Genomic DNA, 24,636 nt, shown 5'->3' on the forward strand with positions numbered 1-24,636 from the left:
GAACACGCTGACCCCCGCAGTGCTGGCTCTGCTCCTGGGGCAGAAGCTCACCCCTGCATGAGCACCCACCCTGGGCCCTGACTTGCTGTCTGACCCAGCTGCCAGGCTGAGCACAGCAAACAGCCCTGAAGCTGTTCCAGGAAGGTCAGGACAGAGCATCATGTGCATCGTTCATCCAAACACTTATCTCTCTCCAATGAGCCCTTTCCCCAGCATGCCAGAAACTGAGTTTCACAGAATCATGGACTCACAGAACAGTTTAGGTTAGAAGGGACCTTCAAATAGGATCCGTTCCAACCCCCTGCCACAGGCAGGGACACCTCCCACTAGCCCAGGTTGCCCAAAGCCCCATCCAACGTGGCCTTGAACCCTTCCAGGGAAGGGGCAGCCACAGCTTCTGTGGGCAACCTGTGCCAGTGTCTCCCCACCCTCAGTGTACAACATTTCTTCCTTATGTCCAGCCTAACCCCACCCTCGGTCAGTTTAGAACCGTTGCCTTGTGCTGGGGACCCCCGAGCTGGCCGCAGTGCTCCAGGGCTCTGAGGAGAGCGGGGCAGAGGGGGAGCATCCCCTCCGTCGGCCTGCTGGCCACGCTGCTGGGGACGCAGCCCAGGAGACGCTTGGCTTTCTGGGCTGCGAGCGCACATTGCCGGCTCATGTCCCATCTGTCACCCCCCAGGATCCCTCAATCTTCCACAGGGCTGAAGGCATCCCTTTCCAGAGAAGAAAAATCTGGTGCACGAGTCTCAAGCAAAACCAAATCCAATACCATGTCGAGGAAGAAACGCTCGTGCACTTCTTCCCGAACCAACAGCACGTGACTGATGGGACCAGCCACGTCTCACACACCCTGTCAGGGCACCCAGCATCACTCCTGCACGCACCACCCACCCACCCACAAGCTGGGCCCAGATGATGGTACTGCTGCAGGGGGAAGAAGGTTGTGGCACCCCAACCTCAGCCCATGGACTGCTCTGGCAGTCCAGCAGGGAGAGATGGAGAAATGGTGAAAGGTGAAAGGAGAGGAGGCGACGGAAAAGGGATAGGAAAAGGGACAGCGAGCGTGTCCAGAGAAGGGCAACGGAGCTGGTGCAGGGTCTGGAGCACAGGTCTGATGGGGAGCGGCTGAGGGAACTGGGGGGGTTTAGTCTGGAGAAGAGGAGGCTGAGGGGAGACCTCATGGCCCTCTCCAACTCCCTGAAAGGAGGGTGCAGAGAGGGGGGATGAGTCTCTTGAGCCAAGGAACCAGCGCCAGGACAAGAGGGAATGGCCTCAAGCTGCGCCAGGGCAGGGTCAGACTGGCTCTTAGGAAGGATTTCTTTGCAGAAGGGGTTGTTGGGCGTTGGAATGGGCTGCCCAGGGCAGGGGGGGAGTCCCCATCCCTGGAGGGGTTGAAGAGTCGGGTTGACCCAGCGCTGAGGGATCTGGTGGAGTTGGGAACGGTCAGGGTGAGGTTCATGGTGGGGCTGGAGGAGCTTCAAGGGCTTTTCCAACTGAGATGATTCTGGGATTCTGTGATTCTGTAAAAGAGGATACTCAGAACAAACCAAAAAGAAGATACTGAGAGATTGACACAATGAAGAAACTCCCAATGAGTGTTCCCTCTGGGACTTTGAGGGCTACCAGCAAGGCGTGAGCTCACCCTCACGGGAGTTACGGCTCACAGGGAGTTGAACCAAAGGGCTGTACCCAGCCCCGATGAGCTGAACCAGCTCTCAAAGCCTCTACACAGGGGGGGACTGGTGCAACGCAGCATCTCCGCAGGTGCCCCTGGCACTCAGACAGTCCTACGGGGTGGTGGTACAGCCAGAGCAGCCCCAGCCAACACACCCCCACCTCCAGGAGATGGCACTGGAGACATCTTGAAGATACACTTGTGTTTGCTACGCAGTTATTCTCAGCAAGCAGCAGCTCAGTATTTATGGCAGAGCCCCAGACTCCGCTCATCTCGTCCCACCTCTGCTGCCAAACCTCACGTGAAAACCCGCCGGCAGCTTCACCTGCCGCAGGCAGCCGCTGCTCAAGAGGTGCCTGGCCCAGAGCAAGGGCAGAGCAGCTCCCGAGCATCATGGCTGAAACCTGGCAAAGACACAATGTGCCATCCAAGCAACTCTTCTCCTGCCTCTTCAAAATTGTTTTCCTAAAATCCAGTTCATTCTCATTCAGCTGAAAAGTATCAACATATGTTGGTCTGCAGCCAAATATAGCCTGGGTGTTGAACGACACCCCTCTCTGATAATCAGCATACCACTCCGTACCTCTTTTACTTAAGAAGTTACTTAACTTAGTGTTTATTTTGTCAGATTGTTATTTTATGTTCCCACAGGCATCCCACATGTCTACAAAATGCATTTGATTTTTGAAGGAACACAGAGTTTCATGCAAAATGGGCTGGAAAAAGCATTTTAAATGGCTTTCAGTCATTAAATAAAACTACCTGAATACCCAGGGTAAATAAAAAGTATATCAAAATGTACCTTGCATTTGAAAGCAAATTATTAAACAGAAAGTATTAACTAAAGTTAGGAAATGGGGTTGCTTCACCTGGGGCCAGCAACTCTTCTCCCCAGACGTGGGGAAAGCAGCCCCGTTTGCTGAACGCCAAGCTGGATTTCCAAGGAGCTGGTACAGCTCTGGGTATGCACAGGGCACTTTGAAACCCCGGGAAGCACACACTGAAACCTGGGACCTTGGCCTTCGGGGTTTCTAATGAAGGGAAAGACACTTCTGAAGTGCTCATCCCGTGGGGGAGCCCAGGCGGTGCCAGCCTCCCTCTTGAGCCCATCTCGGGGGGAGCAGAGATCCCACCCCTGAGCTCCCACTGCTGGGTTTGTTTCAGGGTTTGAACATTTCCACCGCACTGGTAGATGAACCAAGCCCAAAGGCAACTAGAGCGAAAGCTGTTCTGAGTAACAGGGACGGAAAGTACTGACATTTGGAAGAATGTAAATAGCAGCTTCTGCTCTGTTATGAACTCAAAATTTGATACTTAAAGAAACATGGAAAATACTGCTGAGACATCTGGGAACCGGAATCACTGGCAACGATTTTGGGCTGGGGATGCCCTTGGGAGCTTCGACTCCAAAGCCCCTGTACCCTTCTGCTGCTGGTGAGCCGGCTGAGGCAGGGTGATTTATTCTAACTGCTGCTGGGAAGCGGGGACAAACAGAGTGGTTTTAATGTAATGGATTTAGAACATGAAAACAGCTTTTCCTCAGTGCAGAAGCAGCCGAGGAGCGAGGCTGCCCCTGGGACCAGTTTGCCATGGGCTCACGGAGCTTGGGACAGCCACGGAGGGACAGACTCGTGCTCCTGTGGAAGAGGCCAGCGCCATCGGCCGCCCCAGGAGCACGGCCGGAGGAGCAGCCCTGCCCGATGCGCTGGGGCACGTGCTCACACGAGCCCTCCTGCCTTGCTGGCGCCAACACAGGCGGCCAGCTGGCCCACATAAGACAAAGCCATTCCTATGAGAGCTCCAGGTCTGATGAGGCTCTTCTGGCTGGAGATGACAACAGCAAAGCCAGAATAACAGTCCATAATCTTAACGCTCAGTTACCCCTAATTTACAACATGTTAACTAGCCAGGCAATCGGCTCCTCATTCCTCCTTCTACTCAGTGATTTGCTCACAGCAAAGTCCATGCAAACTAGTGAAGCCCCTGTTGCAGAAATACCTACGCAAGGACCACGCTTAAAGTACCCGGCATATCTAAATCAGCTCTCCAGTTCAACCCACCCCAAATCCCACACGCAAATGTAGGAAGGAGGTGGGAGAGGGGATGGGCTCAGGGGGAACACAGACACATTGCCCAGGCACCCCGGGAAGAGCTGGGAGAGGCAGAGCTCAGCCTGAGTGGTGTGCGGGGTGTGCAGGGCAGCAGGATGGGCTGCCCCAACTACCAGAGAGCTTAAGGAAGGCTGAGGAAGCTGTGGTGCCACTGCTCAGTGGGCAGGGGCTCTAGTGACCAAGGACACGGCAAAGGCTAAGGTTTCCATTTCTTCTCTTGTCTTGGTGACCACTGGTAAGGTCTGTCCTTGGCCGCCCGGTGCCCTCAGAGCAGAGACCAGTGGCACAGAACACTCCATGGGAGGGACATGGGCTTTGGGCATGCTGAAGTCAACTGGAAATACCCAAGTCCATGGGACTGGGCAGGATGCATCCGAGCCTGTTGCTGGAGGTGGCCAATGCAAAGGGCCTCTCCATCAGCTTCCAAAGACAGCGGTGATGGTGGGTGGTTCCAGAAGACGGGCAAAAAACAGCAAACGCGAGACATCTTCTGGGAGGAGGATCTGGGGAACCCCTCAGCCCTCCCTCAGTCACTGGGAAGGTCATTGAGTAAATCCTTCCAGAAGGACAAGAAGGCAACTGGAAACAGCCAGCGTAGATCTACTGGTGCCAAATCGTGCTGTGCCATCCTAACAGCCTTCTCTGATGAGATGACCAGCCGTGCAGGTAAGGAGAGCAGGGAATGGTGATACCCTGCGTTTAAAGCCTTTGACACAGACTCCCACAGTATTCTTATAGCTATTTTGATTGGACACAGGTTGGATAAGGTTGGTGGAAAATTGTCTGGACTGCCAGGTTGGGATCAGCGATACAAAGTCCAACTGGTGGCCAGTTCCTAATGGTAACCCCTCAGTGAATGATGCTGGGTCTGAAAATACCATTAAACATCTTCATCAGTAACCTGGGATGGCGGAGTGGAATGAGCTTTCTGTGGGTTTGCAGAAGACACCAAACTGGGGAGCACTCGAAGACAGGCTGGCGTTCAGAGGGACCTCAACAGCCTGGAGAAAGGGGCTGACAGGAACCCCGTGAAGCTCAGAGGCAAACGCAGCGTCTGGTGTTGGGTGTGTGTTGCAGGATGGGCTGGGGGCCACCTCCCAGCATCCTCACGGGCACCAGGCTCCCCAGGAGTCAGCAGCAAAGGTAAAACTCAATCGTGGGCTGGGTGAGCAGGAGGACAGCCAGTGGGGTGAGGACAGGGATCGTTCACTTCCACCTCGTGCTTGGAGCACTGCGTTCTGCCTGGGGCTCCCGAAAACACCATGTGTGGGAGTGAAGCTAGATGAGGCCACCAAGGGGGTCTGGGCTGGAGCACAGGACAGATGAGGATGGGCAGGGTTTGGCCAGCTGAAGGTGACAAAGCTTAGGGGACCCCACTGCTGCCTGCAACAACCCAGCAGGGTAATGGAGAGAAGCTGAGGCCAGACCTCCTGGGTGCACAGGGGCAGGACAAGAGGTGACACACCAAGCTTGGACACAGGGAATTCCAGTTAAATATTAAGGGGGAAAAAGTCATCATAAGGGTGGTCAAACACGGGACCAGGGCCCAGAGGACCCATGGACCGATGCTCATGGCATCTCCATCCTTCCTCATACTGAGAACACACAAGGCCACGAGCACCCTGATGCAGCTAGCACTGCTCTGCGGCAGGGGCTGGCATCTCCTGTGCTCCCCTCTCACCCGTCTGCTGTGATCCCACGACAGGGAACAAACCCGGGTGCCAAATTTCTAGTTGGGCCACTGCTTGTCCCTGGATGGCTGGGAGTCCAAGGAGGACACCCGTGCCACAAGCACAGCCCATGCCAGCTGCAGTAGCTCTATTTCAATGTGGTGCCCCTGCCAAGGATCTGTTCCAAGGCACCAAACATTCAAAACCACACCAGCAGTGCACTGGGCACCGGGGCAAAACCAATGCAGGCCTGGGCCACAGACTTCTTCACACTAATGGTAGGTGCCAGACAGAAAACTACCTTAAGCTCACCCACCCTGTTCCCCAGGTGACAGCTACAACAGTCTCATCGGTACAGCTCAGCCGTCAGCCACACGCAGCCCAGCAGCACTGCCTGGCAGCCCTGCCAGAGCTGTCAGCTCCTCTTACCCGCTGCGCACAGTGACAGGCAATGCCGGCAGCACAACCCAGGGACAGCAGCGCCCTGCACCCAGCTCACCGCCACCCTGCACACGCGAGCTGGGCACAGGGTCCAGCATGGGAACCCAGAGCTGGAGACCAGTCTGGTCAGAAGCCGAAGCCCCGAAGCGGAGCAGCGTGCTACATGGCCCACCTCAGCCTCCCGATGCAGGGGCTCCAAGCTGCAGCCCCAGGGAGTTCCCCTCCCCGATTACCTGCAGAGCCTAGAGAAATGCTAAGAAGTGTCCAAATTACAGAAAATCTCCCACTTCCTTGACTGAGTGGTCCATGGCTGAGAGAGTTGGAGTTGTGCAGCCTGGAGAAGAGACAGCTCTGGGGAGACATGACAGCGGCTGCTCAGCATATAAAAGTGGCTTATAAGAAGAATACGACTTGACCAAGGCCTACAGTGACAGGAAAAGAGGCGATAGTTTTAAACTGAAAGAGAGTAGGTTCAGGTTGAACATCACAGGGAAGAAATATTTTATGATGAGGGTGGTGAGACAGTGGCACAGGTTGCCCGGAGAAGCTGTGGCTGCCCCCTCCCTGGAAGGGTTCAAGGCCACGTTGGACGGGGCTTTGGGCAACTTGGGCTAGTGGGAGGTGTCCCTGCCCATGGCAGGGGAGCTGGACTGGATGATCTCTGAAGGTCCCTTCCAACCCAAACCATTCCACTGCTCTATGGTGGATCAGAGCCCTGAATCCTGCTCTCCCATGTGCCAGGATGATGTCTGAACCCCAGCGCTTCAACAGGGAACAAATCTAAACCCCACTCAAATTCACAGCCCTGGGCTACACAGCACCAATTTGCGGCCACCTCTAGTTTCCCTGGACACTGCAGAAGTAATGCCTTTGCCTGGGAAACATGAGCACAGCCGACACCAGGGACAGCCTCCCTCGACTGCCAGCTCCCTGCTCTCCCCTTCCCTTCCACGGCCGCCCAGCACCTGCCTTGGGGATGGGGGGTGGCTCCCGAGGGCACAGCGCAGAGCAGCGCAGGGCAGGGAGCCCACCGGGGTTCCACAGCACTGCTGTCAGCACACAGCAGGGCCTCTGGAGTGGCAAAGGACGAGGCTTTTTCTGGGAAGAGTTCTGCTGACTCCCCGGGACTGCCCAGCTAGAGCAGAGCTCTGCCCATGCCAGGGTCCCTCCAGCAGGGACAGCAGAGCCGGCCTTGGGGGGCCTTGCTGCTGCCCTGCTCTGCTGCGTGCTGTTGCACCATCCTCTGCTTCAGCTTCGCTATGCCCCAGCAACTCTCCTTCCCACCTGCTCTAGAGACAAGACTTTCTCTCGCTCCAGTTCTGCAGAGGACTGTTCCCGCTGGCTCAGGCTCAGCCACAACAGCCCCTCGCCGCTCTGCAGGGCCGCAGGACGCTGGGCTCCGGGCTGGCAGCTGCCTCTGCGGAGGTGATCAGTTAACGTCACCGCTGTATTGATCTGGCGCTGGCTGCAGCACGGGAGAGCACACTATGCCACTGGTTTCCCAGACTGAAAAGGAGATAAACTATAAATGCCAAAACTCCTCTGGCTTCACTGCAGAGTGCTTAGAGAAAGTAGGATTTTAACTGAGCTGTATTTATGCATAAGCCCCCTGTGAGAGCGGCAGGTCCATGCCTGGATCCTCACCCCCAGGTGCTGAAGAGCAACGCTGGCAGCTCTCGTCGCCTTTATCAGTTTAATGGTTTGCTAAAACACAATCTTCACTGCTGAACAAGGCCTTGCTTCTCTGCTCTGAGACACCTCATTTCATCCACACCCTCCAGTGTGACCAGCAAGGACACGGCACTGCAGCTCGCCCTGCAGCAGTGCAGAGATGGATTCCACTGCTGGAGCAATGACCACACCTTGCTGGGTGCTCTCTCACCAATGGATCGCCACAAGATTGGCCAACCCACAGTAAAAACTACACAGCAACCCTGCATAGTGGAGCAGAAGGCAAAGCTTCGGCCCAGAGAAGGCTGATGTTAAGAGGCTGCGATGATGAGACACCTGTGACAGGCTCATAGCCCTGCACCAGCCATGCAGCCATCCCGCAGGACCCAGTGGGCGTGACCTCAGCACAGCCACCAGTGTGACCCCCGCCAGGGAAACGTCTCCAGCCTGGCTGAGCTCTCACCACACAAGGCCATGGCCGAGCTGGGACACACAAAGCTGCTCAAAGAATAGGCATGAACCAAAGAAGCTCATCACCAGAGTGCTGCAGCCGAGCCAGTAACGCTCAGCGTGAGGCTGCACTGAACAGGAAGGTGACTTATTCAATAAAAATCAATTTTAAATAAAGCTGGTTTCACTCCCTCCTGGATTCACTCATTTTCTTGTGTCCCAGACTCACATGTGCCACAAGACGTAGGGCCAGCAGTGCTTGTGTGTGACACATCCCACAGGTCCCCCTCATCTCCTGGGCCCTTTGTCACAGAGGGGTTTAGGATGCTCTTTCTATGCTCACCAGGAGCTGCCAGCAGCACTCACCTTCCAGCCCACTGACCTGTCCTGCCGCAGGGTCATTAGGCAGCTCAGCTGATTCACAATTATGGAATGATTTAAACTGCATGGGACCTTCAGAGGTCCTCTTGCCTCCTGTCCTGGAGTAAGCTGCCCAGTGCTTTTCCACCCTAAGCCTCTCAGAAGTTGCATTTATCCATGCTGGCATCTTGATGCCGTCAACCCATGCCAGTCTTGTATCCCTTCTTCTGCCATTCCCTCTGCTGCTTCCATGCGTACACTTCCCTTAGATTCATCTGACTCTCTCTTACCTCTCCTTACAGGAGACACACGGGACGGGATGCTGCCTGCTCATGAGCAGTGCTCCCCACACTCACCGCTTCTGCAGGACCGAGTGAGAGGACAAAGAAATGCTTGTGCCATTTCCCCAAGGCATAAACATTTCAACAAGACCTCTGCAGCAAGGACCAAGCAAATGAACACTGCAGAGCACAGAGGAGAGTCCAGAAAACCACAAACCATGTGTGGGAATTTGGAGACGAGGGGACCTGTGAGCTGAGCAGGCACCCGGGGTCACCTGAGAGTGATCCCCGCTCCCAGCAAGACCCCACCACAGCCTGACACACGGTGGTTTGCAGGAGAGAAGTGACTCTTTCAGCCAATACATGAGCTTTAGAGTCCAGGTAGTTGTGGAGGGGGCTAAAGCCAGACCCCGTGGCAGAGTGCAGCAGCACCCAGGAGTCGGCCATGGCTTGGGCACACAACTGTCCGTGGACCCTTGTACACCAGGGACAGGCTCACGTGCCCTCAGCGTGGGGTCTGCTGGAGCATCACCTGGTGCCCCCAAGGCAGCAGCACCCACCCCCATGTCACACCCCACGCTGGAGGCGGCTCCATGGGCCACCTCCCCACCGCCGCCACGGCCTGGGGCCACACCACAAAGCCGAGGCCCAGCAGACACAACGCCTCTTTAGAAAGGCCTTGGAGGGGGCTGCTCCATCGAGGGTGACACGCAAATGACGGGGAAGGTCTCGTCAAACAGCTCATGCAATCAAGCCTCTGACTTCCCTTCTGGCAAGTGGAGGATCTGAAGCTGTAAAACATGTTCTTTCTCCATCACTTCCCCATGAGAACTAACTCACATTTTCAGCCCCTTACTGAGTAGCATGGCCAAGTTTACCCCCTCTAAATGAAATACTTGTTTGCTGTGTAACACTTTTTCTGGAGATGAGTGATCTTCCCTGTCTAGAGCCACTTCATCAAGCTAAACTAGTTCAGCTTTAGCTCAGGCCATAGCTGACAATGGACAGACTGAGCAAAACAGTGCCACAGTCACAAAACACAAGATGCCAACCCAGCACAAATTCACCCTTTTGGATCCACTTTCCTCTAAAACTTGGAGTTAAGGACATGTTTGTGGGTGCAGTATCAGGTGTCGCCCACCCTCTGCGCACAGTGCGAGAAGAGTATGGCAGCTCCAGCCAGCACCAAGTCCTGCACATGTCCAAGACAACCGCATAGCTCTGACTTTGGAAAATCAGCAAAAGCACATTACTTAGGAATTCAAGCCCTGGTCTCAAAAGCAGCTGGAGACCACAGGTAACCTTGTCCCATGAGACCTCAGACCATCAGCAGTCAAATGCTTCTGGGTTAACCTAAAACCTGTGAAGATTCCCAGGCTGTATGAGGGGTGTACGAGGCTCAGTCATCTCCCCCGTCCTCAGCTCCCCTCAACATCCTTTCCCCCGGCACTCTGCACTGCCTTCCTGGGTCATGCCTGCTTCCCCAAGGAAGTTTTCTTTTGGCACTTTCTGCCAAGTTGTTGGCCTTGTCACAACCTCATTGACCACATTCTCTCTGTTGGTGTTCTCAAAGTCTTCCCACTAGCACCCACCACGGACGTCAGAGACCTGTCTGTGACCTGTCCTCCCTTTCCAGCTGCCGCAGGCTGGGACCCGAGCAGTGCCCAGCAGGGATGTCTGCAGCAATCAGACCTTCCCGCTGCAATCAGCTGTTCCTCAGAGAGAAAAGCCTCTCTACAAGACACTCCCAACACTTTTCCCATCAAATATTTCTAAGCTACTTCTTGACTTTGGGGGGATGGGAGGGGAGTTACTCAGAACTGTAGGGTAATTCAGGATGGAAAGGACTCCAGGAGGTCATGCAGCAGGTCTGGCTCAAGGCAGGGTCGGTGACCTCCAGTTTACAGCATGTGCTGTTGGATCCACGGACAAGCCCCATGTCCCCCAACCCACCTCTTGTAGAGCCAACACGCTCCACCCCACCTCGGCTGCAGACAGAAGCAGGAGCAGCACGACCCTTATCACAGCTGAGCCTAACGCAGCCTTGGGACCACCCAGGTAGAGGAGAGGGAGACACACCCCATCTCTGCCTCTACTCCTGGATAACCCTGCTAAGAAGCCCATCAAAAGAAGGTGCTAGGTATTGGTGGTTTCATGGGAACAAGAGGAAGAGTTGTGTCAGCCCTTCACAAGTTTAACGTTTCCTGGTCTGTGAAGCCGTATCAATGCCTGGTGGAGGGGCAACCACAGCCCCAACAGGGAGGAACATTTCCCGAAGGCTGCAGGCCTACACAGTGCTCTCTGAAATAACACCTGTCTTCTTCGATTAAGTGAAATGTGCGGTGAGTTGCGCAGCTGCATCAGTTAAGCCTTGTTCTCATTTATGAGCTGCTAAAGCATCCTTCCAGGCACTGCAGAAACACAGAGACTTCAGGTTTCTGAAGACACTGCAGGCAAACATTCTCCGCCCAAAGCTGGCACTTCAGAGGGTATTTTTGCTCCAGTCAGGATCACCTTTAGTGATGCCTGACATGGATGTACAGAAAACGACCGCCCTGTTCGTCCACGCAGACGCCCAGACCGGCACACGAGGACGAGGCCGACGCGCGCTGCCCTCCCCTCCGCAGCTCCCTCGGCTTCTACTGAGGTCACGGGTCCGTCACGCTGGCCCTTTTGCTGATCTCTTCAGAAATGTGGTGCATTCCTCTGCCCAGTATTTGCACACCAGAACTTGACTGCTCGAAGCCAAGCACAGCCCTCTCCTCCCATCACCCCCGGAACCCCTCCAGCCGCCTCCCGCCCTCCCCTTCCCAGCGCCACAGGCGGAGACTCACCTGAGTTTTCCTTATCCGCAGGTCAGCAGATGACCTGTTCAGTCCTTCCTCTTGCTCAATACTCTGCTCAATACCTGGTCAGGGTAGAAGGACACAGATTATTTAGAGAAGGAAAAAGGATTGTTTGACAAAGAGATGGTAAAAGACTGAAGCCTGTGAATCGAAGAGCATCTGGCACTGAGCAGTCCCCAGCTCCTGACTAGCCAGCAATTTAGCCTGGGCTGGCAGCAAAGCCCTGTTTCATTCCTGCAGAGCACTCAGTGCCTGGCCACCGGCCGAGACTTGGTGCTGTCGAGGGCAGCACCCGTCACCCCCAAGCTGGTAAGCGAGGATTTCAGTACAAAACTGATGCAGTGTTCAGGTCTGATCTCTGCGCTTTCCGATATTCAAACAAAATGGAGTGCTGCTCTCCCCTGCTTGGCAGGAGGAGGAAACCCAGAGTTAAAATGTCTCTGCAAAATACCAAAGCTCAAGACTCCTCCAGGGACCCTAAAAATAGTAGGTCTGCCAGCTGCCCGGCCTTGCACAGGGAGGACCCACCAGGCTGGCGAGAGCATGCTTCATCTTGCCGAACCACAGCAAAGCAGAGATTTGCTCTTTTAATTATGCCCAGTAGCGCGACTAAGTGAGATAAATTCCTCACTTGCCCAAAGACCATAAACCACAGCATGGGGGAGGGCTGCCCTGCTCAGCGTCCCACTGAGGTTTGGGCAGGGAGAGGGCATGGCGTTGCAGGGCAGGAGGTCTGGCACAGAGCAAGGCAGTGCAAATCTGCTCCTCAAAGCCAGCTCAGGACACGCTAGTTCAAAAACTTAAATTCAGGGACTTGTAAAGCCTGGAAGAAAGCTCCCATCGGCAGGCTGGCCCAGTGTGCTGTGACACCCATCTCCACGTGGACCAGGTGTGAGCTGGTGGCACCCCTCCAGTTTGGCTGAGGACCCCATCCCACACCCTCCACGCTGGAGCAGGCCCACGAGCCCAGCACGGGCAGGCTCCCCCTGCAGCAGGGGCTCCCCACTCCCTGGCGCTGCCCGGTGGCTCCCCATCCCCGCCCAGCGTGGCAGGGCAGAGCACAGGCCACCAGCACCACCGCGCTGGTCAGCCCGGGCACCCCCCTGTCCCACCCCGCGGAGAGCAGCAGTGCTGCAAGGAGGGCTGCAGGGCTGGGAGCCCTTCGCAGTGCTCGGAGGGGGCCCACAGCAGAGTGCTCTGGGGGAGCGCTGGGGGGCACCAGCACAAATTCTGCACTCCCGCCTATTCCCCCCAGAAACCAGCGTCTGGACCTAGAGCCCATCTGACAGGTCAGTCCCACACAGTCAGACAGCCACAGCCCTTCTCCTGTGCACCCCCCTGCCTGCGAACGCTCTGCCTGCTGCCTGCCCGACACATTTCAGCAGCCATTGGTCGTCCCGCACACTTGTCATAAGCTGTTCCCTGTTCCCAAGGAACAGTATTGGCAAACATTGTGCATTTACCATAATTAATAAAATCACATTTTCCCAAGAAGCTGGTAATTAGAATTAGCCACTGCATGAGCAATGTCTGTCCTAAAGAAGTCAATTCGTTGTCAGCAGATGGTGTTTTTGATCAGTGCTATCTGTTTTCTTTCATGGATCATGCTGGCCATGAGGCGATCTGGGACTAAGCACAAGGACTAATCATCTGTTGCTCCAGGTAAATGCAATACCAGTGAGTCTTTTCTGGAACAAGGAAACAGGAATTGGAAAATGTCCTGCAACCCTTCAGGCTCTCAAAGCCCCTTAAAAAACACAGAACAAAACACCTATGCAGAAAGATTTTTGTTCTGCACAGGCTAAACCCACCTGGACACCAGGGATCCATCCCAGTATGGCTGGGGGGGCTCTGGCCCGCGGGGAGGGATCCCCTGGTCTGTGGAACAGGCAAGCTGGCCCCCAGCTCTTCTCCCTGCATCCAGCTGAGATCACGTGCCAGGGGACAGAGGGCAGCAAGGGGACGGGGGTACACGTCTCCTTCTGGCATACACATGGGACATGGCCACGCCAGTGGTGACAAACACCTCCAGCCATACCAAAGTCCCCCAGGATTGTTGAGCTCCCACAGAACCCTGGGATAAGGGAGAACACTGCTGTTGTGGGGGTAACACCAGCTCCTCTCCACCCTTTCAGGCACAGCCAGGCCTTCTGCAACAATCTCAACCAAACCCCAGGCTGATGTCCAAGACCACAGCAGGCAACTCTGAGGTGACCTGCCTCCCACCTCAAGATGCTGCTGTCCTCACTGACCCCTGAATCACCTGGGGTCCCATCTTGGGCTTTTGGGCTCATCCAAGCACTCCAGCACAACCCCAGCCATCAGCAGGCTGACAGTCGTGTTGTTCTCACTCTCCAGTGGTGGAACTGACTCTTCCAGTGCTGGAAATGGTGGTCACGCTGGCCACGCTCTGTCCTGCGCTGCCCAAGGCAGAGGCATGCCACGACAACGGGGTGTGCCACGAGACAGGATGACCTTCCCCAATGGCCCCTTTCTTCCCCCCCACCCGCAGCGTGGGGGCAGTGGGCAGCACAAGCCCCGGTGCCAGCACACTGCCGGGAGCGGGCAGCACCACCCAGCCTGGCCGGAGCCACATGGGCAAGAGAGACCAGGGCTCTCCAGGGGGACCCCTTGGTGCTGCACCTGCCTAGGCTGCCCGTGCCAACCGGGCTTGCCCAGGAAAACCCAGCTCTGGAAGGCTCACAAGTCCCACCACAGCACCTCTTTAACTACTCAGCCCTGGCACCCCAACCTTTGGCCATGCTGCGGGTTTGCTCAGAGCCGGGGCTCGCCAGGGGAGCCCAAAGCCTGCGAGGGCTGGTGGCGTGGGACTTGCTCACAGCCCACGCAGTGCACGCGGCCCCGCTCCCTCACCTCCGTCCTGGGAACGGGGCACAAGGAGGCAAAGTCACAAAAGGCAAATAAAAGCAGCTAGAGGATGCTCAGGGGAGGGAAGGCGATGCCCATCCCCAGGTGATCCCTGCAAAGCAACAGCAGATGCCACTTCTGGCTGTCCCCTCCCTCAGCTCCACGACCCCTCCCTGTGCCAGCTCGGGCTGCCAGAGGACACAGATGGGGCCGGGCCGGGTGCCTGTGACATGCCCTTTCCCACCTAGAGCAAACCACCCCAGAACTGTCCGGACCTGAGCCAAACGCCAGCTGCTGCCAGCACAGGGTTGAGATGCTGGCCAGGGCCCCACAGCATTTCTGGTCACTGGGGATGAGTGGGAAGTGCTGAGCGTGGGGGCATGGGGCAGGACCCGGCTGCACCCCCAGCCCAGGGTGGGAGCCACGGTACCCGCTGTCTGGGGATTCAGGGCAGAAGCGCAGCGGGCAGAGCTCCACAGCAGCCTCACAGGCAAACACTCACTCTTTAGCTTGGAGCGCACTTTGTTCGCCGTCTTCTTTATGTCAGCCATCAGCTCTTCCAGCTCCTCCTTCGTTTCTGGGTAGAAAGAAAAGAGCAAACATGGATGCATCAGAGAGACACTGCTAACGTCTGCTGCCCAGCCCCACAGCATGTGGAGAGCGGAGCTGCGAGCACCCCCCGCTCCAGGGGGGAGCACCTGCACCCCCAGCACCCCGCTGGACAGTCCTCAGAGTCCTGAGCCTGGATGTAACCCTGCTGCTGGTCGCGCAAGCAGGGAGCTGGGGAGCTTTTCTGTGGGACCCCCTGCCTGCACAGCCCGAACCTGCCCCTACCCAGCGCTCTGCAGAAAGCAGGAGGGAAGGGATACACAGTCCACTGGATCCTGTGGTTAAGAGAAAACCACTGCTGGACACCAAAATCCTTCTGCTCTCTAAGGGCTGATCTCCCCGAGCCCCTGCCACACCGGCCAGCCCTGCCCAGGGCGTTATGGAAGGTCACGTCTTCCACTGGCACCCCCTCATTAACAGTCAGTGTGTGTGTTCACTCCCCAGCCTGAATTTGCTGCTTTTGGTAGAAAGCAGGGGCTGAAGTGGCCAGAAACCCACCCCCAGTCCCACAGCCCACAGCTCCGGAGTGACTGCGCAGCCCGGCAGTGGTGGGAGGGCGTAGAGCAGCCCTCGTGTTCCAACAGGCAGGGGCACGGGAGTTCCAAATAAAAGCAAGTACAATCAAGTCCCTTCCTCCCTGTCCCCACGGGCACCCCACGTGTGCCTGTGTGACCTGTGCATGGCTCGCACCAGGAGAAGAACCTGGCTGACACACAGCTCCCGTCGGTGAAGCTCAGCATCTCCCCAGGGCCGCCTCTCCAAGACTGCGAGGGCTTTCACAGGAGCCTCTCGGCCTGCCAGGACTATTGACTCGAGAGAGGAGGAGACTACAGCACATTCCACACTAGAGAGAAGTAAATCGGCTGGGGAAAGTCCAGGCCCTGCCTGACCGATGGGCTCTGGCCCAGGGCGATCTGCCCTTGATCCCAGCACAAAGCCAGGACCTGGCTCTGAGCTCACCACCACCGACAGCGCAACCACTGCACCATCTCCAGGCACTCGGGTCTTGTAGGACTGGTCTCTGCATTGCACCAGCATCTCCCAGCCACAAGCCGTGCTTGGCAAACCTGCATCGGAGCAGAGCTCCTTGAGCAGCCCTGCGGAGGAGGACTGGGGGATGCTGGTGGGTGACAAATGGGACATGAGCCGGCAATGTGCGCTCGCAGCCCAGAAAGCCAAGCGTCTCCTGGGCTGCGTCCCCAGCAGCGTGGCCAGCAGGCCGACGGAGGGGATGCTCCCCCTCTGCCCCGCTCTCCTCAGAGCCCTGGAGCACTGCGGCCAGCTCGGGGGTCCCCAGCACAAGGCAACGGTTCTAAACTGACCGAGGGTGGGGTTAGGCTGGACATAAGGAAGAAATGTTGTACACTGAGGGTGGGGAGACACTGGCACAGGTTGCCCACAGAAGCTGTGGCTGCCCCCTCCCTCGAAGGGTTCAAGGCCACGTTGGACGGGGCTTTGGGCAACCTGGGCTAGTGGGAGGTGTCCCTGCCTGTGGCAGGGGTTTGGAACGGATCCTATTTGAAGGTGCCTTCCAACCCAAACCATTCTGTGAGTCTGTGATCTCAAGCAGGTTCCTCTCCCAGAAACCAGTGTCCTCACAGGAGCTGAGACTGCAGGCGTGCCCCGTGCCACCCTGAGCTTCAGAAACTGCTGAACCCCACTGAGCTCAGCAGGAGGGCTAGAGTGGGGGGCAGAGCACCCGTGCCCAGCACAGAGGTACCCAGCTGTGCTCCGCCTGTGCAGCCCTTCAAGCTGCACACCTGCAAAAAGGCTGGCTGGTACGAAACACCCCGTGCTCACCCGTGGGCTTGTGGCAGCCCGGCTGGCCGGCCATGGACTTACCTGTGCCCCGACCGTGGGATCAGCCAACCCCAAAACCCAGCAGTGAGACCAGCACACTGCAGTATCTCAAGATCCAGATACTAAAGACAGTACGAACCACCTGCCTTTCAAATATGATTTCTTGGAAATGCTGCCACCCTAATGCTCCCTCTTGATTTTGATGAGATCAAGACTTACTTAATTAAATAAAACTTTGTTTAATAGACTCTAGGCACATTAACTGAGTCATTTCAATGGCTGCGGTAGCTGTGATGCTGTATGCTCCCAGCTGCCAGTCACAGGCATAATTAGGAAATCATGATGATGGGAATGTGCTGGGGGAAGGTCACATCCTATTGACAGTTGTACACGTTTGACTCAGAGCTGAGAACTTCAGCACTATTGGGAAAAGGGGAAAATGAACACGTCTGAGAATACCTTCACCTCAGGCTCCAGGTAGTTCTGAGCAAGCTGACACAGCGGCCTCACCAGGGGAAGGGGTACAGTTATGTATTTGCTAGAGAACAAGCACAAATGCTGGGAAAGGAAGAGGACATTTTAAGATTGAGTTCTCATTCAAGTGACTATTTATTTTTTCCCTATTCTTGAAAGAACTTGTATTTAATGAAGAAACAAACCAGTCTGGGCTGAGTAACAACCTGCACCCAGGCAGGCTGGGGCCAGCTGATGGAGAAGCAAAGAACCAGGAGTGTGGGGAGACAGCAGGCTGCCACGAGCACGGGGACAGGCTGGGAGCTGGGCTTCTTCGACTGGGAAGGGGAAAGCGAAGGGGGTTCCTACTGCTGCCTACAGCTACCCAGCAGGAGGGTGGAGAGGAGCTGGAGCCAGACCTGCTGGTCCTTGGAGGGGACCTTCAGCTTCCTGTTGAAGCTTGGAGTGCACAGGGACAGGACCAGCAGTGATGGACCAAGCTGGGACAAGCAAAATTCAAATTAGAAAACAAAATGTCATTATGAAGGCAGCCAAACACTGGACTTGGGGACGCTGTGAGATGTCCATCCTTACGGATATTCAGCACGTGGCTGGGTGAACACCTGAGCTAATGGACCTGCTGGAGGGTACTTGGACCAGGGACCTCGAAGGCCCCTTCCCACTCATCTCCACCTTCGATCTGACAAAACAATTTCACATAACTTTCTGCCATGTACTTCCCCTTCTCCCTGCAAATCTGGGCTGAGGGATATGCTGCAGTGATGTTATCACTGAGGACACACACGGCAAGCGGTGAGCACGGGTGAGCATCCCCCTGAGCTGGCTGCTCAGGAAGGGGACAGGACTACACGGATGGATGGAGGGACACGGCACACGGGCAGCCGGGCTGCCTTCCCTCAAAGTATTTCCAACTGAGCAGCAGGGAGAAAACACTCCTTCTGGCTGGCTTTGAGTCACAGGACGTGTGAGGATTACTTGGAGACCTGGCAGGCACAGGCTTCCCAGACAATTATTTTCACATCCATGGTGTCTATTTAAGTGACTCACTCAAATCTATTTATCCGTTCACGGTGAGTAATATTCAGCAACAGGAAGCTGAAGTACCACAACACCGCCACCGCTACGGCCGGCGTCACCCCGGCGAGCAGAGCAGTGCTGAGGGGCAAGGCACGGTGTTTGAGAGGCCAGGCCAGGCTCCCCCCATCCCGCAGCTGGCCCCAAGGGCAGCAGGGATGTCCCCATGGCCACCAGTCCCGTGGGGCTCTGTCCCCAGTCCCCACTGGGAGGGGAGAGGAGGCTTTGGCCTTGGGACGAGCCTTGTGCCCCTGAGAAGCCCCAGGGCCTGCTGTGACCTGCCCCTGGAGGGGACCCCAGGCAGCACCGGGGAGGCAGGGATGCAGGCAGGGATGCAGGCAGGGGTGCAGGCAGGGGTGCAGGCAGCAGCACGGGTAACCTGTGAGAGACAGACGAAAAGTTTTAAGGCAAGAAAGGTTTATTTTTAAACATTTCCTTGGAGGAATTGTGGTCAGGATCTTCTTTAATTGTTTATTGAAAGAGGTAACTCTTTGCCAAAAAGATCCTTCTTCCCAGCTCTGTCAGGTACCTCAGTTAGGACTTAGTTTGAAATTGTACTCGTCTTGATTACGTTGTTTGGTTGTTGTCAGTAAAGAACTGCAGGGCACAAAGAGGTGAAGGTGAAGGGAGCTCCCTCTGCCAGCAAATGGGGCACCTGCCCCGCAGAGGGCAAACGCCCAGCCCAGGCTGGTAACACCACTCAGCTCCAGCACAGCCTCAGCTCCTTGGGAAAGAGGAAAAATCAACTCCCTCGTGCTCCCCCTCCCCGCAGCCCTCCGAGTTCCCAAAAACATCCCCCATGCAACAGGGAAGGGGACACACACGAGGAACTGGCGCCCAGAGCTGCCACGTGGGATGCTCCTCAGGGCTGGGGGGACCCGCGGGCAGCCCAACGCTCGGCATTGCTGTTCCCCAGTACCAGGAAAGGAGGAGGGAAAAAGCCTCCGGACGGCCCAGGGCGAGCAGGGGGGCGGCGGCAGCAGCAGGCACCAGACCCCCACCCTTCCCAGGTAACTGCAGGCGACTGACACGCGCCCGCCGCAGCACCACGGTGACTGCACACACGGGTCGATTCTCAGCTGTCAAAGCTCCCTCACTCACTTATTATTTGGATTAATAGATCACCTCTTTGTGCCCTGCAGTTCTTTACTGACAACAACCAAACAACATAATCAAGACGAGTACAATTTCAAACTAAGTCCTAACTGAGGTACCTGACAGAGCTGGGAAGAAGGACCTTTCTGGCAAAGAGTTACCTCTTTCAATAAACAATTAAAGAAGATCCTGACCACAATTCCTCCAAGGAAATTTTTAAAAATAAACCTTTCTTGCCTTAGAACTTTTCTTCTGTCTCTCACAGGTTACCGGTGATGTGCCTGTTTATCTTGGCACTTACATTTACAAAATGTAGGGTATTTTTTAAAGGCAAATTCCAAGAGGAAGCACAGACCTGGCAGCCCCATGAACTATCTGGTCTCTGAGAGCAAACCGTAAGAAATCCTTCCTAGGGATCTACGGAGTTGGTGGAAACATTTTCCATAGTGTTTCATGGCCTTATAGTAATAAAAATGAAACTTATTTCAAAAAACACCAGGGAGGAGGTTAGCTCGAAAGGCTGTTCCAGCCCCAAGCTGGGAACTACTGGCCAGTCAGCCCCACCTCCACACCCAGTAAGATCATGGAGCAGATCCTCCTGGAAGACACGTCAAGACACATGGATGACGGGGGTGATGAGGGACAGCCAACGCGGCTTTACCAAGGGCAAATCGTGCCTGACTAAGCTGGTGGTCTTGAACGCGGGAGTGACTGCATCAGTGGACAAGGGAAGAGCTAAGGATGTCATCTGTCTGAGCTGCTGAAAGGCCTTTCATATGGTCCCCCACTACTTACTGCCTCTTACTTGGGAGAGACACAGACTTGATGGACAGACTATAGATGGACAAGGAATTGGCTGGATGACCATATCTGAACTGCTGCAGCCAACGGCCCAATGTGCAAGTGGAAACCAGTAACAAGTGGTGTCTCTCAAGGGTCCATACTGGGCCCAACACTATTTCATATCTTCATCAACGACACAGGCAGTGGGATCGAGAGCACCCTGTGTTGGGTCTGGGTTTGAGTGGCGGGGTTTTGGTAGCAGGGGAGGGGGTTACAGTGGTGGCTCCTGTGAGAAGCTTCTCGAAGCTCCCCCGGCTCCAAGTCGGACCCTCTGGCCAAGGCCAGGCCAGTTAGTGATGGTGGCTGCACCTCTGCGATAACGTATTTAAAAAAGGGAACCTGGGAGAGGGTTGGGACTGATGAGGACGATGTATGAGAAGGACACTTGTGTGAACAGACGACCTGTGGTCAGAGGAAGAAAGGAGGAGGAGGAGGGGGAAGTGCGCCAGTGCAGACTCCCCTCAGCCTGTGGGGAGAGGGCGGGCTGTGCCCTGCGCCCATGGAGGGCACGGGGGGAGCAGATGCCACCTGCAGCCTGTGGAGGACCCCACGGCGGAGCAGGGGCTGTGCCTGCAGAAGGCCGGGACTCTGTGGGAAGCCTGTGCTGGAGCAGTCTCTTGCTGGGGGGGCTGCACCCCGCAGCGGGGACCCACGCTGAAGCAGTTCTGGAAGAGCTGCAGCCCCTGGGAAGGACCCACGTGGGAGAGTTCGTGGAGGACTGTCTCTCATGAGAGGGACCCCACGCTGGAGCAGGGGAAGAGTGTGAGGAGTCCTCCCCCTGAGGAGGAAGGAGCAGCAGAAACAAGGGGTGATGAACTGACCACAAGCCCCATTCCCTGTCCCCCCATGCTGCTCAGGGGGAGGAGGGAGAGAAATCAGGAGCAATGCTGAGCCCGGGAAGAAGGGAGGGGTGGGGGGAAGGAGTCTTTATGATGTGGTTTTATTTCTCACCGTCCTACTCTGTTTGATTGGTAAATTAGTGGTGGTGGCGGCCAAATTAAATTGATGGGTTTTTTCTTCCCCAATTGAGTCTGTCTTTTACCTGTGACCATAATGGGTGAGTCACCCCTCTCTGCCCTTATCTCGATCCCTGAGCCTTTTGCTTTATTTTCTCCTTCCCATTCCTGAGAGGGAAGGGATGAGTGAGTGGCTGCCCAGTGCTCAGTTTCCCTCTGGGCTTAAATCAGGACACATTCTCAGCAAGTTTGCAGGTGACACCGAGCTGGGCGGTGCAGTCCATAGACTGGAGGGAAGGGATGGCATCCAGACGGGGGGAGGGAGGGAAGGAGGGAGGGAGGGAGAACAGCTCTGCAGAGAAGGACTTTCCAGCTGAAGCCCCATTTGCCAAAAGAGATTGGGGCATCAGTGATCTCCATGCAGTCCTTCAGTTCCCAAAGGCTGATGTTCCTTCTTGGAAATGGAGCTCAGAGTCTTACACTGCAACTTACTTACTCAAGCTAAGTAAAACAAGAAGAAAAAAAAAAAGACACCTGGTTTGCAAGAGACTGACTCAACCCTTTCCTAATTTTTTAGAGTTTTTTCAACTCTGACCAATACAACCATTTGCAGCAGGTATGACAGAATGGGGGGGTATGCAGAGGGGTGGGCAGGAGAGAGCGGCGTGACCACTGCCCCGAGCAGAGCTGGGATTGTCCCTTCCACACAGAAGCAACACAAGGAGCCCCAGGTGATGCCAAGAGGCAGAACGGGACCCAGCGATGCCGTCCATCTGCCTTCACCAGGAGTGAGGGCACAGGAGACGTCCCTACCATCATGAGGGGCTGGCAGCCCTGGGATTTTCAACTTCCAGTGCACCAGGAGGGACAAATCCTGCTTGAGATGCAGCAAGGAGAGATGCTGCTGGGATTCAACGTCAGTGCAAAATGTCACAAGACTTTTACACAGGAGCAGAACAGAGTCTCAAAAGCTCTTATGGATCCTCTGGCACTAAAGGTGCTCCCCAAAATGCCTCATGTGTGCCCTCCGGCTGTGTTTGGAGGTGATCTGCAACAGACTAAAATTGTAGCTTTTGACTTTTTAAGTCACTGAAAAAGGAAGCAGGAAAGATGTTTAACTGATGTTTCTATTACATATTTTTAGATAATTAAAAGTGGGTTACCAGTAGCATCAGTGGGACTGCGCTTATAAAATACTCTTTTCTATTAGTGGTGATGGATCATGTTTCACACATCCTGGAACCCCAGCACGCTCCTCGTAGGCTGCCGGTCCAGCCAAAGGCGCTGAGCCCTGGCCACCAAGCAGCGCAGAGTCCGAGTCCACTGGGAGTTTGGCACCAGCAGCTGGGCTTGCAGGGACGGAGCAGCCATGGGCAGCCTTGCACCCACGGGCCCAGCACGCAGAGCCCTTCGCAGCCCGTCGCTGAGCTACCCACCGGGTTGTTCTAATCCCACAGCCGTCCCCTGACTGCTCCTGCCGCTCCGGGCTGCTGTCAGAGCTGGAAAACCCCCCCGGGAGGCAAATCTCAGGATAAAGGGAGAGCTGTGCTGTGCATTAACTGCTTCTGCAGCCACGCTTGTTGGTTGCTATAATCCAGCAGCACAAACGATGGGTTCAAAGCTCACAACAAAGCATTTTGGTTTGGTGATGAACATGTGCAAAATGTGGAGGAGACAGAGACGGTGCAGCGCACTGCCTCGTTCTGGTTTCTCTTTTTTCAAAGAAAGTGTTGGGATTTCATTTTTTTCCAATTACTCACACTAAAACAACAGTTTGCAGATGGTGATGAAGAGCTAGGGATGAAGGGGAGCCACGTGAATGCTCTAACCCTGCCTGGACATTTGCGTGAACTCGGATTCAAATCATGCAGCGACATGACTCCCAAGATCTGCTGCCCACCCTGCCTGCAGCGGGCGCACGGCGCTGCCTGCCAGCACGGCCACGGAAGGAACAGTTTGCATTCAGCAGTAAACCCAGTGGGACCCACAGCTTGCCTCCAGCACCCCCACCCTGCCACATCCCATGCTGGTGCTTCAGCTACAGCTCCATCGGGGCTGCTGTTCGGAAAGTGGGAAGTATCAACAGCTCAAAAGAGGAGCCATTGGAGGAGCTGGGACTGTTCAGTGTGAGGAGGAGAAGGCTGAGGGGAGACCTCATCACTCTCTACAGCTCCCTGAAAGGACATTGTAGAGAGGTTGGTGCTGGTCTCTTCTCACAGGGAATTAGTGACAGAACAAGAGGGAACGGCTTTAAACTGCCACAGGGGAGGTTCAGACTGGACATGAGGAAAAAATGTTTCACAGCAAGAGTGGTCAGAGAGTGGAATAGGCTGCCCAGGGAGGGGGTGGAGTCACCATCCCTGGGTGTGTTTAAGGGTCGTTTGGATGAGCTGTGGGGGGATGTGGGGTAGGGGAGAACTTTGTAGAGTCGGGCTGAGGGTTGGACTCGATGATCCCGAGGGGCTTTTCCAACCTGAATGATTCTGTGATTCTGTGAATTTAGGAGAACTTTTAAACAATTTTTCAGCAACGTACCCTGAGCTACAATGCCAGCTGAAGAGCACAGTTCTGTTCGCACACCAGCGAGGTCCTGCTACAGTGCAGCTCAAAGGCACGCACATGGGTTTTGCACAGGACGGGTCCAGCAGACACTGCGCAGCCCAGGGCAGGCGGCTGCACCCGGTGGCCCTGGGGACTCACCCTGGCCCGCGACAGAGCCGCTGCCATGAGGGACACCCAACTGAGACAGCAAAATTTATGTGAATGAATGACTTTGGATGGCCGCTCCCACCAGCTGCAAATGTGCCCATTTGCCAAGATCTCCATCCCTGGCTGTTTCACAGCATCACCCGCGAGGTTTCAGGGTGCCCAGCTCTCCAGAAGCAATTAAACCACTCCTTCCCTTTCCACAGCCTCCCCCATTTTCTTGCCAGCGCCCTGTCCTCCCCGTGGCTCTCCTCCGAGCTTCTCAGTGCACCCCCCATCAGCTCCCTGGTGGCACTAAACACCACCAGGAGCCGCGCGGTGTGAGCACCCTGTCCCTTCACCGCGCCAGCGCCCTCGTCCCTTGGCTGCCCGCTCCCATCCCCTCGGGGCCACACGTGAACCCCGGGGGGTTCCAGGACGCAGTGCCAGGGCCCACGGGGAGCAAAGCTAACCCAGTCCTCCCGTGGGCACCCGGCAGGCAGAGCTACCAAGCAAAGATGGTCAGATCTATTTTTACAACACTGAAGCACATTAATTGTCTTACCCTCCTTTAATTCTCTCAGTTGAATTCCACTTCAAATACTCCATTATTTTGCCCAGAAGCAAGGTCAGGTTAATCAGTCAATAATTACAAGCTCATTCCCTCTCTCTTTCTTCAAAAAATCAACACTGTGCTACCTCCCGAGCTCCTGATGCCCATCAGACC

The 24,636-nt window shown here is 55.6% G+C and overlaps 1 protein-coding gene across 1 annotated transcript in view; it reads right to left on the bottom strand.

Annotated features, from left to right (window-relative positions):
- STX1A (syntaxin 1A) overlaps positions 1-24,636 on the bottom strand; it is a 93,084-nt gene that overhangs the window by 15,555 nt on the left and 52,893 nt on the right. The window contains exons 4-5 of the mRNA XM_074844912.1: positions 14,876-14,950; positions 11,494-11,567 (exon numbers count right to left, since the gene is read on the bottom strand). Coding sequence (XP_074701013.1) covers positions 11,494-11,567; positions 14,876-14,950 — 149 coding nt within the window. The remainder of the gene's footprint in view (positions 1-11,493; positions 11,568-14,875; positions 14,951-24,636) is intronic.

The sequence above is a fragment of the Strix aluco genome, chromosome 19 (genome assembly GCF_031877795.1).
Source record: "Strix aluco isolate bStrAlu1 chromosome 19, bStrAlu1.hap1, whole genome shotgun sequence".
Taxonomy (NCBI): domain Eukaryota; kingdom Metazoa; phylum Chordata; class Aves; order Strigiformes; family Strigidae; genus Strix; species Strix aluco.